The 13,930-nt window shown below is 46.3% G+C and overlaps 2 protein-coding genes across 4 annotated transcripts in view; one reads left to right on the top strand and one right to left on the bottom strand.

Annotated features, from left to right (window-relative positions):
- Positions 1–341: 341 nt before the first annotated feature.
- psme3 (proteasome activator subunit 3) lies at positions 342–5,488 on the top strand. The gene is made up of 11 exons (XM_062526505.1): positions 342–496; positions 1,229–1,261; positions 1,350–1,412; positions 1,526–1,630; positions 1,737–1,785; positions 1,906–2,024; positions 2,146–2,214; positions 2,591–2,658; positions 3,078–3,132; positions 3,246–3,332; positions 4,452–5,488. Exons 1-11 carry the CDS (start codon positions 455–457, stop codon positions 4,530–4,532), a joined length of 771 nt encoding a protein of 256 aa, XP_062382489.1. The 5' UTR covers positions 342–454; the 3' UTR covers positions 4,533–5,488.
- An 812-nt stretch (positions 5,489–6,300) lies between these two features.
- Positions 6,301–13,930, bottom strand: part of skap1 (src kinase associated phosphoprotein 1) — a 43,762-nt gene continuing 36,132 nt past the window's right edge. For all 3 annotated transcript variants that reach the window (XM_062526786.1, XM_062526785.1, XM_062526784.1), the window contains 2 exons: positions 7,311–7,409; positions 6,301–6,513 (listed from right to left, as the gene is read on the bottom strand). In XM_062526786.1, coding sequence (XP_062382770.1) covers positions 7,317–7,409 — 93 coding nt within the window. In that variant the 3' untranslated portion in view covers positions 6,301–6,513; positions 7,311–7,316. The remainder of the gene's footprint in view (positions 6,514–7,310; positions 7,410–13,930) is intronic.

Consider the following 13,930-nt stretch of genomic DNA (forward strand, 5'->3'; position numbering starts at 1 on the left):
TTGTTTATGTTGGAATGGCATGCACATGACACGTCGTGGATATTCCTAGTGTTTTTCTAAGGAGAGCAACTTAAGCTGTAAAAGTGGCCTCAATAATATGTCAGGCCAAAGCTTTATTTAAAATGGCAATACCTAAGCAAAACACCCTTGATAATTGCTGTGCTTGTACTTCCCTACTTAGTAGGATTCGTATGATTTTTTTTTTTTATTCTAATTACAAAACAGCTTAAATTGCAGTGTGTGAATTTTGTGTATCGCATTGCAGCAATGTGACAAAATGTAACCTTTTTTCCCTGAAACATTTGCGCATGCTCAGAATATTTCGCTTTGTCGCATAGTGATAACGTCATCTCTAAACTCGCCGTACCTTGTGGCTGACAGGAGTTGATAGCCACACGGTCACATTTTATGCTGTGAAGACAATCTATTTACATTTTTAGTGGGAATAAGTAAGATGTCTTCACTGCTCAAAGTGGACACTGAAATCAAGACTAAGGTAACTATAATGAACATTTTTTAAAAACATTTGTAAGGGTGTGAAAATGAATGGTACAGCAGGCCAAGCACTACCTCTGCCAGCCGGTGTGTTTTCTTGCTAATCATTACTCAAGTTTCCCGCGCACTTCAAGTGTTTAAATACGCTTTAAAATAAATGTGTCACTAATCTGTGTTGAACACACAACGTACTTAGATCATATGTGTAAAATCATATGACACACTGTAAATGAAACATTGCTACGTCATGAGTCTCCAGCACACGTTAGCAAGCTAGTCACCGGCGACATCAGTAGGTTAGCTTAGCCTACCTGTAGAGATCATGGTTAGCTACTGTGACTTGCTAGGTCAACTTTAGCTAGCTTGCTTACTCATTGTAGCGTATCATTTGACTATCCTTCATAGATACAGAAACTCGCCTCCTTGCAGGAAAGCTATTGCGAGTCTTCCAAAATTGTCAGTAAGATTTAGATACGTAGCACATGCCTAATGTGTTTGAAAACCCTGGTAGTTAGTTTAGTAATGGCTAATAGTACTTTCTGGTATCAAACCCAGTCCTCCTTCGTTGCAAGATAACCACAGAAAGTTAAGTAAAGGATGTTATCCCAATCGTAACTGCAATCCTAAAGTGAAATGGAGCGAAGTTATTCAAACGTAGTGGGTCTTTTTTAGTGGTGATTTAGATGTTCTAAGAATAAACTAATCACAAACTTCATGCTTTATGTTTTGGTAGGTTGATGCTTTCAGAGAACGAATCACTGCAGAGGTAAGTTGTTGCACAGAGTGATCATATAAGCTGGTATATGCAATGTTTCCAGATTGCACCTAATTGTCGCTGTTATGTAATTTTGCAGGCAGAGGACCTGGTGGCTGCCTTTTTCCCGAAGAAATTATTAGAACTTGATCAGTTCCTTAAGGTTCGTGTCAAGTAAACTGTTTTGATATCTGATTGCGGACTTGCTTGTTTTTCTTTGTTGAGACAATAATGTGACTTACGGTTTGGTTGATTCCACTTGCTTGTTCTATGCAGGAACCTATCTTAAACATCAAAGAGCTGAAGGATATCCATTCAGATATAAACCTATCTGTGCCAGATCCCATTCTCCTTTCAGACATTCATGATGGCCTGGACGCAGTAAGAGCTTGGATATATCAGATGTTGACATTTTGTTAGTATTGCTTGAAGAGTCTAGTTTGACGGTTTTGAAGTTCTTCACTAACTGTGACATTATTCACCACAGCAAAATGCAAAAAAGAGAAAACTCGACGAATGTGCAGGAGAAGATAAAGGTATGTCATTTTGGTCATTAAGTTTGTGTAGTGCTTTTATGTATGAAGATGTATGGATTTATTATCTGGACTCACCAGACATCCGCCATAACATGTTCTCTCTCTCCTCTTCCTCCGCAGTGGCTGGAACTAAGGTGTTTGTGATGCCTGGAGGGATGATGAAGAGTAATGGAAAGCTAGTGGACCTGATCGAGAGGGTCAAACCAGAGATCAGGACTCTCATAGAGAAATGCAACACGGTGAGTTTAATCACACATTATGTAGAGCATTAATGATTTGTATGAAAAGTTTAGAAATTGTGTAAGGTCAGTAATTGTACTAAAATATAAACATTGTACCTTTTGCGTTCTGCGTCTTCAGGTAAAAATGTGGGTTCAGCTGTTAATCCCAAGAATAGAGGATGGCAACAACTTTGGAGTGTCAATTCAGGTGTGTTTTGTTTTTTTCCCCCATCCAAACTGTTTGATTATGCTGGTCCTCCTGTTAAATCCTGGAGTGGTTCCTGGAATTAATTGTTCATGGCAAAAGGGAAAACCAGACCCCTCTGAGCTCATTTGAAAACAAGTCTCCTGCTATGCTTGTAAGATGGCATGCTGTCACGTGTTGGTGTTTTTGTGAAAGAAGGCAAGGCTGTTAAAAGTGTTGTTTAAACCCCTCCTGAAAGCAGCCTTTGTGTCAGATTTGGTTAAAGTAAAATATCTGTACCCTTTCATTTAAATATAATCAAAGTAATTTCTCGGTATGTGGCACGTGTTGTTCTGTTTGGTGCCAAACGTAGACTGACCCTGAGCTTTTTCTTCTGCAGGAGGAGACCGTAGCGGAGTTGAGAACAGTGGAAGGAGAAGCAGCATCGTATCTAGACCAGATATCAAGGTGGGCAACAATGCAACATAATGGACCATAACGGTGCAGTCAGACGCCTGCGTCCGCCAATGTATGCCTCATTTTGTCACATTTCCATAAACGCGAACTGATTGGTTTGTCAGTGTTCGAAAATTTGCATACACTGAATTTCATTGGCTGGCGCTTGCGCGATCCGTCAAAAGTTGAACATTTCTCAACTTTTTAGCGGAGGCAACGTATCTCAGGCAACGCATCGGACCCACAATTCAGTGCGGCATGAAATGAAGTCCAGCCAATGTAAAGTGAATGGGAAAACAACGGACGAACGTTGGCGGACGCAAGCGTCTGACTGCACCGTAATGCTGCATGCTCATGCAGCACTTGTTAGTTGTGTATAACTTGAGGAAAATCTCAAGAATTCTCACTCTTGTTTTTCCTAACAATTTAAGGTACTACATTACAAGGGCAAAGTTGGTATCCAAAATAGCAAAATATCCTCATGTGGTAAGTGGCATGTTTATGCACACACACACACACACACACATATGAATATATATATTAAATAGGTATTTACAGTGTTTGATGTACACATCATTGTCTGAATATTTTGTCTGCAGGAAGACTATCGTCGCACCGTGACTGAGATTGACGAGAAGGAATACATCAGTCTCAAGATCATAGTGTCAGAGCTGCGAAATCAATATGTGAGTAATCACGCTAATTCGTATTCCAATTGGATTATGCTACTCAATCTCTACAGATTATGCCATGGCGGATGAACAGGAAGAAGAGTCAGTTATTTTGGGACTGGTTTTCAGATCAGAGACTGCATGCCATATGCATGTGATCGGTATATATGCATGCAAAGTTTGTTTGGTTGTTGAAGGTCATCACAGGTCAACTGTTGACTGTTCTGTAGTTGTGTCTGAGCCTCTAGGTTAGTCAGTTGGTTTCCAGCTCTTTCTAAAGCCATCCTGTCAGGAAAGAAGCATAAGTGCTTGTTTGGAAATTCATACAGGATGCAGTTTATTTGGGATTGGAGGATCCTGTAGCCGCAAGGGAATGTTTGTGTGTGAACTAGTGTCACCTGTAGAGTAGGTTTGAAAGCCAGTAGTAGAACGATTAAAGGCTCCATGAATTGTAAGTATTGACATAACATAGTGTGTGGATTCGCCAGTGGTGAGTAGGTACAATGAAGGTGAATTGGCATGGATTGTTAAACAGTATGGCTGCATATAGGGTGAGGGTGAATAGATTGTAACAAAATTGCTGGAAGATTATACAAGTTGTTTCTTATTTAAAAGGCCAGTATTTTTGTTTTTGTTTGGTAAAGAAAACAAAAATACATTATGACTCCTGTTGTTATAAGGGTGTGAGTGAGTCACAATACATCTTTCATAGTATTCTTGTTCAATCATATTTCCATTCCATTCATTTTATGCATGCATGTCTGAGAGCATAGACATGTATAGATTGTCCAGATATCTAGTGAAATCCTATGTAAGATCAACCACCAAATAACCCACCTCAAGTGCAAACACAGACGAGGAAGTTGACATTGGCCATGTTGACATTGGCCATGACCACTGTCATGTCATGACCTAGATGTCAAGTAAAACGCTATTATTGTGCTACATTCCACCTTCTCAATAAATTAGCTGTCATTAGTATCACCATGTAAGCTATCATTGGTATCACCATTTGTTTTCATAGTTTGGAATGTATGGTGAGCTGCAGATTCAAATTGGTGCATTTTGCTTGTCTTCGATGGAATGCTACTAAATTAATGGTGGTCTGACTCAACGTTGTTGTTCTGTCAACAGGTGACGTTACATGACATGATCCTGAAGAACATCGAGAAGATCAAGAGGCCAAGGAGCAGCAACTCTGATGCCCTTTACTGAGTCCGACCCCTCCATGAACCTCCCCACCGCCCCACTCCTGCCCCTTAGAGCTGGGGAATCGGCTGTAGCTCTGGTCTGGCCCCTGAACGCGCTCTGGTCCCTCGCTCAGAAAGCGTCTCAGGTGCACAGGACTGGTCTGAGATCAGTGCCTCTGTGTTAGTAGTTAAGGAATTTAGTAGGACTAGAGGAAATATGTTCTCAGAGCAGACCTTTGTACCGAGATGCTTCCAGAACCATTGGCCCAAGTTATTTCAGAACCAGAACCAACACACACATTATACATGTATACCAGCACCCTGACCTGGTAGAAACAAACATAAGATAAAGTTCCTACATTAGCATTGTAAAATGTGGTCACAAACCCTTTAAGAAGCACTTGTATGCTTGCTTTGGCAGATGGTTTAAGTTACGAGACGGGGAACTCCATTCTGTCCTGTTTTACTTTCTTTTTGTTTGGTTGTTTTCTTCCCCCTTAGAAACTCATTTCATCAGAGTTTTCCCTTTTTTGAACAACATGGGTCAATTTTTAATTGTGTCTTCAAGCTTGTGATTGAGTGGGCTTGTCTACTTGTCAACATTATCAAGGACAAGTAAGCGCCATCTCTGGCCAATACTGGATCCTCCTCTCTAAGACATGAAGTGAGGAGGTGGAGGTCTTTTTAAGTGTTGTAGCTGCAGTGATCACTTATGGTACTATAGTATATAAGTGGATCACCCATCCATCGTAATCCAAAATGGAGACTTTTTTTTTTGTTTGCATTTTACAATGTGAATTAGTTAGGGTGGTATTATTTTGCCATCATTTAAGTACAGTGTAATGTACATGAAATGAAACTTTTGTTTTATTTTGCTGAACTGCCGTACAGTCATAAATGCTTTCAAGTGTTTTTGTTTGTTTTCTTTTAAGAGTGACATGTTTTACTCAATAAAAAGATTTTTACAATATAATGACCAAAGATCGGTTTCCTCACTTTTTTTTGCTTTTTTGCTCTTTTGCTCTATCTTTTACATTTATGATGAAAGAACAACAGAAAAGTTAAAAGGGGAAAAGTAAAATCTATCACACAGACAAATCGTTTCTAGTTTTAATTTGGTCTCACCAGAATCAGCTTTGCATAAACAAACAATTTGACTTTGATTTGGTTTGATACAGAGCAGTAAAAGTAGAATAAGGCTATACATAAGAATAAATACAGTACACATTTGCAATGAATAGACACTATGGGTAGGAATGCGGCTGGGAATGTCTGCCTTCTTGTTCCTGTTTGGTTGCCATGGTTGTGGACACCTAAACAGGCACAATTACCTGGGGAACCTTGCCTTTGTGGTGATCTGAACATTGCTAATTTGGTATGGTTGCGCTTTGACGATTGAGCGGTGAAAGATACAAAGCAAGCATTTGATATCTTGTGATATTCAAGGTGGAGAGTGTTCTGTTGTCTAACCAGAAGTGTCCATTTTGGCCAGTAGGTGTCTCAAATGTTTTGTGCCCCCATCTTATGTCTCATGGTGGTATATCATACGATTTCATTTAGCATTTCTGCATGGAACTGCCTATCTACAATCGTCAGTACGACTTTTAAGTTTGTTATGTTCTGGTTTAAGTAGAAATAAAGTAAATTACTCAATTCAGTGGTATTGGCCATAGTTTTACTTTCCACATCCCACCAATTAGCATAAAAATGAAGTACAGACTTTTTGCAGCTAATGGGTAATTCAATTGAATCTAATAAACCCAGTGTAATAACAAACAAAATGGCACAGTGTGAAACATTCATGTTGCATTTATTACATTTTCTTTATAATACCAGACACAAAATATTCAAAAATAGGGAAAACAAAGACTTGGGAGGTCTATATAATTTCATAGTATGCATGCGGATGATACAAAATAACTGTTTAACTGTTTAAAGCTTTGAAAATATTCTCAGTCTAGTTCTTGTCGAGTGTTGTAATGTGGAGGTCCTCATGTGGGCAATCCCTGGACAAAGAGAGAAACATACAGGTGAAGGGTTTGAGCACATCCACAAGAACAAAATGGTCCAAATATTAATGACAACACTGTGTGACACAACCATGTATTTATGGGTTCCCTTAAAGGGCTTTTTTGGTGCTTTTTAAAATCTTTTCCAATGTGGGGAATTCTCTTTGGTTTAACAACGGGGGATTTCAGTAAGGGTCCCTTTCTCCAGGCAGATGCTTAGTGGTGCAGAATAACATTTCTGTAGCATCTGTAGGCTCAGCTCTTTAGATCTTTTACAATATGCTGTGGTCTAGAATGTTTGACGGGGCTGTGGCTGTACAGACTTTGCATTGGGGAGAGAGTGGCTCTACGTTCAGCCAGCATATAGTTCAGTATTCAGCCAGCAGGTGGCATCACTGGGAGAGGTATTTGGGGTGTTTATTCAGACGAAGCCAACTCAGTCCTCTCCTCTTTTATGTGCAGCTGCGTGCCAGCATAATGTGAAGTTTATTAAAAGAGTCATTCAGGGGTTAATATGGAATAGAGAGTATAATGAAATTACCAAATGACACTTAAGCTATTTTGTGTCACGAGTCATGAGTGTTTTTATCATAGAGAAATGCAAACAAGTGCTCAGTGCTCCGCCACTGAATGAAATCTAATACTATTCTTGGGTCCTAGTCCTCGCACTGGTAGCATAAGTAGTATATCAGACAAAGAATCCAGGCTTTAATTACACGCTGCAATAAAAGAGCCTTTTTGAATGTTGAGCTGCCATGGGGACCGCTGTGGCTATTGAGGTGTGAGGGACGTACATGGGCTTAGATGATGTAAGCCGGATGAAGGTATTCTTTCGGGACAATGCCGATGTTGCCTCCCAGTTCTCCTACCCACCAGCCATGGATGTTGTACTCCTGTAAAAGAGAACACGAAGGACACACGTGAACGGGTTGTTTTTTTCCTGAGGCCATTTAAAAACAAGCACTTCCAAAGGGGCTCAGATTCACCAACACACAAAAGGTGTTGGGAGCCTGAGACTGGTTGCGTTGCGTTGAATTGCTGCGATACGACACCAGCCGTGTGTGTTGGAGGGTAACACGAAGAGGGAACACAAGTGTGGTTGGTTAGAATGAGGCACGTCGGTGTGATTTCTTCCCCCCACACTGTGCTCTTCACCTTCTCCTGCTTCCTGCTGATTTATGTTCAGAGTTGCTGATCAGTTTGTGGAGGAATGCGAGTCCTGGTGTGTGTTCTGCATGTGTGTGCTTAGCATGATGGCTGGGATCGTTCTTTGTGTGTGTGTGTGTGTGTGTGTGTGTGTGTGTGTGTGTGTGTGTGTGTGTGTGTGTGTGTGAGTTTGTGTGTGTGCGTAGGGAGGGGGTTTCATGCAGGTTTGAGCACGGCCCACCTGCACACACTCCTTTATTCTCTGACAGAGGAGTGGAGATGCTTATCTCTGGAGTCTGTCTCCCGTGATGGAGAATGTGTGTGTGAGCAGTCCGTCTCCTTTACCAGAGAGAGCGATGCAGCGCCTCAAAACACACGCTCACCCACACACACACACACACACACTCACTCATATATGCACACACACACACACACACACTACTATTATTACTATTGCTGCATACACCTGACTGGATCCTTCATAAATATTGGTGAGAGCAAAACAAATCACTTCCCCTAAGGGCTAGTTTTTGAATGGACATGACAGCAGCCCTTCGAGGCAGAGGAAGTCGATCCTGAGCGACACGCCCACGTTGAAGCGTTCGATGATTTAGACATTCATTTGACGCGCTCAGGAAACACCTTCCTCCACATCACGCGTGGTCAACATCGCCTCCACGTACCGCAATACCCACAATGCCCTGCTCTGCTGCGTGCGTTTGGCCAGTCAGCACTATGATCCATATCCAACACCTCCCTCCCATCCATCAGCTAGCTTCTCCAACCACCCCTGGCCTCTTCTCATCCCGGAGACCTCAAAAGCGCTTGTGACACTTGAAAGAAGAAGGAGAAATGGAAACCAGACTTTTGGCCTTAAGAGGGGTGAGGCTGGACAGGGGTTGGGAGGGTGGGGTAGGGGTGTGTGTGGGGGGGGGGGTGTTGGATAGGGTGGGGTGTGGGTGTGGGTGTGGGTGGATGGGGGGTGGTTATGAATGTGTAGGGATAGAGGTAACAGCAGGAAGGAGTGATGAACGAAGACTCCCCTCTCACACACACACACACACACACACACACACACACACAGCCCGTTCTCAACCCCACTTAAGCATTCAGAAGAGCACGTACTGTACATTTAGCTGTGAGGAGCGTGTCATCCATCCAGCACCCCACAGCAGGAAGAGGCCGGGGGAGAACTAATTACCATTTTCTCCTTCAGTACACACACACACACATACACACACACACACATATACACACACACACACTATCACACACGCACAGACACAAATATACCAATCTCGTCAAATACGCTGATGTACAAATACACACAAGCACTCATGTACACACATGCACATACAGAAAAACACACACACACAACACACACACACGTATTCACACAACACACAGAGCTGGCCCCTAATGTGTTTCTAGACACATGCAGATGAGCTGTGTTAATGACACTTTGAGGAATGGGAGCCAACTAGACAGTCAATCTCACCACCCTCAGCTCAGCGCCCACACTTGCACTCGCATTCACACCCGCACCTCACACTCAACCCTCCGCCCGCACCACCCGCACCACCACCACCACCACCACCCGCACCCGCAACACTCAACCCTCCACCTGCAACCGCACTCTTAACCCACCACCCGCAGGGGCACCAAACATTTAGGAGACCTGCAACAGTAACACATGGAGAACGGAGGGAGGGAGGGAGGGAGGGAGGGAGAAGGGGTAGAGAGGGGGAGCCAGGAAAAGCAGAGAGGGAGAGAACGACAGAGGGGCTGGGGACAACCAAGGAGAGGAGAGGAGAGGAGAAAGGAGGGAGTGGTGGGTGGAGGGGGGTTTCTCTTTCTCCCTCTCCCCCCCCCCCCCCCCCCTCTCTCTCTTCTCTCCTGGGGGCAGTGCAGCGCGGGTCCCTCTTGCCTGGGCGTGACAGAAACTTTTATTTATCTGCGGCGCTCCATCTGTGCAGCGTTGTGCTGAGAACTCGCCCTGAGAAAAGGTCTTTTTGATGATCAACACCGTCGTCTTAATACTCCCCTAAATCACCGCCGTGCCACCGGCTCAACCAGCTTCTGTGGCATACCGAGCGCCGGCTTCCTCTTTTTGTTCGCCCACATCCTCTAGACCCCCCCACCCCCAAGACACCTCACTCGCCCCAACCCACGTCCGCATACCCCCCCACACACACACACACATACACACACACACACACACACACACACACGCCTACCACCACTGCCGCCGCCACCGGCACAAACCCAGAATGGCGAGGACTGATGGGTTCAAATGGAGTGCACGTGGAGTAGGCACGGACGAGGCGAGCGGAGAGCGAGCGAACGCGCCCTAATGACGGCTGTCCTGCCTCAATCACTCGCCTCCACACATGCTCACACTTCCCTCTCTCTCCCTCTCTCTCTTTCTCCCTCTCTCTCTCTCTCTCTCTCTCTCTCTCTTTGCTTCATTCTCTCCCTCTCTCTGCTTCATTCTCTCTTTCTCTCTTTCTCTTTCTCTCTCTCTGCTTCTTTCTCTCTTTCCCTCTCTGCTTCATTCTCTCTCTCTCTCCCTGCCTCTCTCTCTCTCTCTGCTTCACTCTCTCTCTCTCTCTCCCCCTCTTTCTTTGTCTCAATTACCCAAATGTCACATCTCTATTTAAAGCACGTGGCTCATGCCCATCAGCTGGTGTTGGCGGGCGCGTCTGCTGCTGATGCGGGCTATCACCAGGGGGGGGGTGAGGCCACTGCAGGGGGCGGCATCATGGCCACTGGAGGAGACTGAGCAACAGGCCAGGTATCTGGGTTAATTACCTCCGCCGACCGCCCTCCCCGCGCCCGCGCCCCGCACTCCGTGCCCGCTTCCTCCTCCTCTAAGTGCCAGCCATCAGCTCCATGCTGCACGCGCACTGATAGCCTCTTCCTGTTCCCAGGAGGGAGGCCACGGGTGGTGGGTGGGTGTTTACGTTTACGTTTGGTCAGGGGGGTCTAGACTGGAGCGGAGGATGAGAGGAGGGCATTTGGGGGGGGGGTTGGGGGGTGAAGGGGAGGAAAGAGGGGAGGAGAGAGAGAAGAGAAGAGAGGATGGTGTTTGGCAGCTGAGGGTGGAGGAGAGGAGAGAGGGATGAGGCTGCTCAGCGTTGCGACGAGGCTGACCTCTGCGTGACTCCTTCTCCTCGGGAGGGATGGAGGGAGGGAGGGGAGGATGCAGGTGGGCGGGGTTGGCAGGCGAGAGAGAGAGAGAGAGAGAGAGAACGAGCGAAAGAGAGGGCGGGTTTCCATGACAACACCTGCAGTGTGCCAGCGCGGATCATTTGTTTGGCGCGCGGGCGCGAGCCCCGAGATGTACGGGGGGAAACGCTGCCCAGCGGTGGTGCCGAAAATGTGCCCATCGCCCAGGGCTGGCAGAAGGGACAGATTGACAGCTAATGATGCCTCGAGACGCTGAAGTATCGCAGCACCGTGTGGAAGGGGGGGGGGGGGGGGGGGGGAGTGGAGGAGAGGAAAGAGATGGAGTCGGGTGGAGCGGGGTGGAGCGGGGTGGGGTGGCGTAGGGGTGGTGTTCTCTGGCGTGGGCACAACAGCTGGCTAAATTTCATTTCCAGTCCTCCACTCCATAATGTTCTTGTCCTCATTTGTACCATTCCTTCTCTTCTCTCTTCGTTCTTTTCTCGCCCATTTCCTCTCCATCTCCCTCATTACCACATACATTCTCTCGCTAACTTAATGCGCTGTGCGTCGCCGCGCGGATATTTCCTCTCTCTGTCTCACTACTTTTTTGTCTGTCAAATCCTCTCACTGTTTTTTTTTATGTCTTTTAGCAAATGTATCCATAATCACATACATAACAGGGTAAGAGGCTTGTATTATGCCTGCGCTCTCTCGAACACAACACATAAACACCCGTACGAATACACACTCACCAACGCACATACACACACTCTCGTACACACACACGCACCCACGCGCACACACACACTCACACACACACACACAAAATCTCTCTCTAACTCACAAAGACACAGAAACACACACCCACAAACAAACACACAAACGCACAAACACACACACACGCACGCAGGCACACACACTCACACAGACATCCACATACACAGCCGCTGTGGGTGAGAGGAGCCAGGAGAGATGCTAATAAGAATGACACATGAGGGCTGTGCCGCGGGCCACCAGCTGACTGAGGCAGGCCTTGGGAGTGATGGAGCGCAGGAAGTCTCTCATTGCCCTGCCGCTGAACCCGCCGCTCCTGCTCCACAATCTACCCCCTCCCTCGCTCCCTCGCTCCCTCTCTACCATCTCTCTCTCTCCCCCTCCCTCGCTCCATCTCTCCCTCTCTCCCTCTCTACCATCTCTCTCTCTCTCCCTCTCTCTCTCTACCTCTCTCACACACTCACATACAAACTCTCTCTCTCATCCTTACTCACTCTCCCTCCCTCCCTCTCTCACTCTTTCTCTCGCCCTCTCTTATACACACACACACACACACATACACACTCTCTCTCTCTCATCCTTACTCACTCTCCCTTCCACCCTCCCCCTTTTCCCAATTCCCTCCTTCCCCTTCAACCTCCAACACACTCCAGAACATCAATAACACACACAAACAAACACACACACACACACACACACACACACACACACACACACACACACAAACTGAGAGTACTGCACTGCATCCTTCTCCTTGAGTCCACTTAACAAAGAAACATGGAGGCACTCTCCAGGTTTATCTATTTACCTCTAAACCCAGTTAAAGGGAACATGCCCCCAAACTGGTACACTCCATTCATTACACGCGGTTTATATATATCACAAACAAGCAAGTGCTGAGCAATTACAGAGAGCCCTGTGTGCACCGTGGTCAGACTCATTCATTACGACCCAACTTCCTTTTCAACAAAACAAAACAAACGCTCGCATGTTAATCTCTCTTAACGAGAAGCTGGGTGGAAAAAGGTGGAAAAAACAGACAAACAGACACACACACACACATGCACGCGCGCGCGCACACACACACACACACACACACAAAACACACACAAAGAGAACGCAGCGCCCATGACAACGTCGCCCAGACGCTCGACCGCGGCGACGGCCGAAATATGCGAGGGGTCGAAAAATAAAATCGCAGAGGCTCTAAAAGTCCACTGGGGGAATTACTGATGGCTCTTTAACTTAATAGCCATTTAAAGTGGAATTGTGTATGCTGCTGAGTGCTCGTAATGATGGCTGTTTACGCGCCCCTGTCATTTATAATAATTAGGCAGAATGGGCAGGGGGGGTGGGTGGGGGTGGGGGGTGGGTGGATGGCAAGGTGGGGGTGGTGGGTGGAGACAGGAGGGGCCTGCCGCGGCTTCGACTGCTGCTGCTGCCACTGCCGCCGCTGTGCAGTTCTGGACGATTGGCTGGGGCTGAATAATGACCTACTGTAGTTGACCGGGGGATGACCGTTGCCTTCTGCACGACCCCAAAACCCCAGACTCACCCCCCCTGCTGCCTGCGCTGGTAAATAGAATGCCCCCGATGTGTCCATACAGCGCCTGGGTGTCTATTGCCCCACAGCAAGCAGGTCTTTGGGTGGATGTGAGTGCGAATAAGAGGGGGGGGGGGGTAGAAAGAGAAAGAGAAGAGAAGAGAGAGAGAGAAAGGGAGGAGGAGAAGGAGGAGGGGGGGAGGACAGAGAAGGAAAAGGGGAGGTTGGTTTGTATAGAGGGGGGGGGGGGGGTACAAGGATCTAAGTATAGATCACTCCCTGTCTTTCTCTCTCACTCACACTCTCTCAGTCACTCACGGCTTTTCCTTTTCCTTTCATGTCAGTCTTTTTCCTTTTTTCTTCTCTACCCCGGCACATTTAGAGGAGGGTGACCTCCTGTGGGTAGTGGGCACGCTGGGGGCGGCCATTCGTCTGAGCGCTGGGAGGATGTGACCCTGCGGGGCCGAGGGGACTCACTCTGGACGTCTCCGTTAAGGTGGCCATCTTAGAGATGGACACGACCAAAACAGTAGGACGTCAACAACAACGGTCACCGAATTCACCAAAAAGCCCATTCAATGGAGGAAAATGGCCGCGGCCAACGATAATGCCGCCAGCAGCCACTGCATAAACCAAAAGGCAATTCCATGAATAAATGATAAACATCCAAGCCACATTAATTGGCTTTATGTCTATTTCCTGTCTTGGTTGTTTAGGTGTCATTTGTTCAGCATGTGTGTGTGAGAGTGTGTGTGTGTGTATATGTGTGTGTGTGAATTCGAA

The sequence above is a fragment of the Sardina pilchardus genome, chromosome 22 (assembly GCF_963854185.1).
Source record: "Sardina pilchardus chromosome 22, fSarPil1.1, whole genome shotgun sequence".
NCBI lineage: Eukaryota > Metazoa > Chordata > Actinopteri > Clupeiformes > Clupeidae > Sardina > Sardina pilchardus.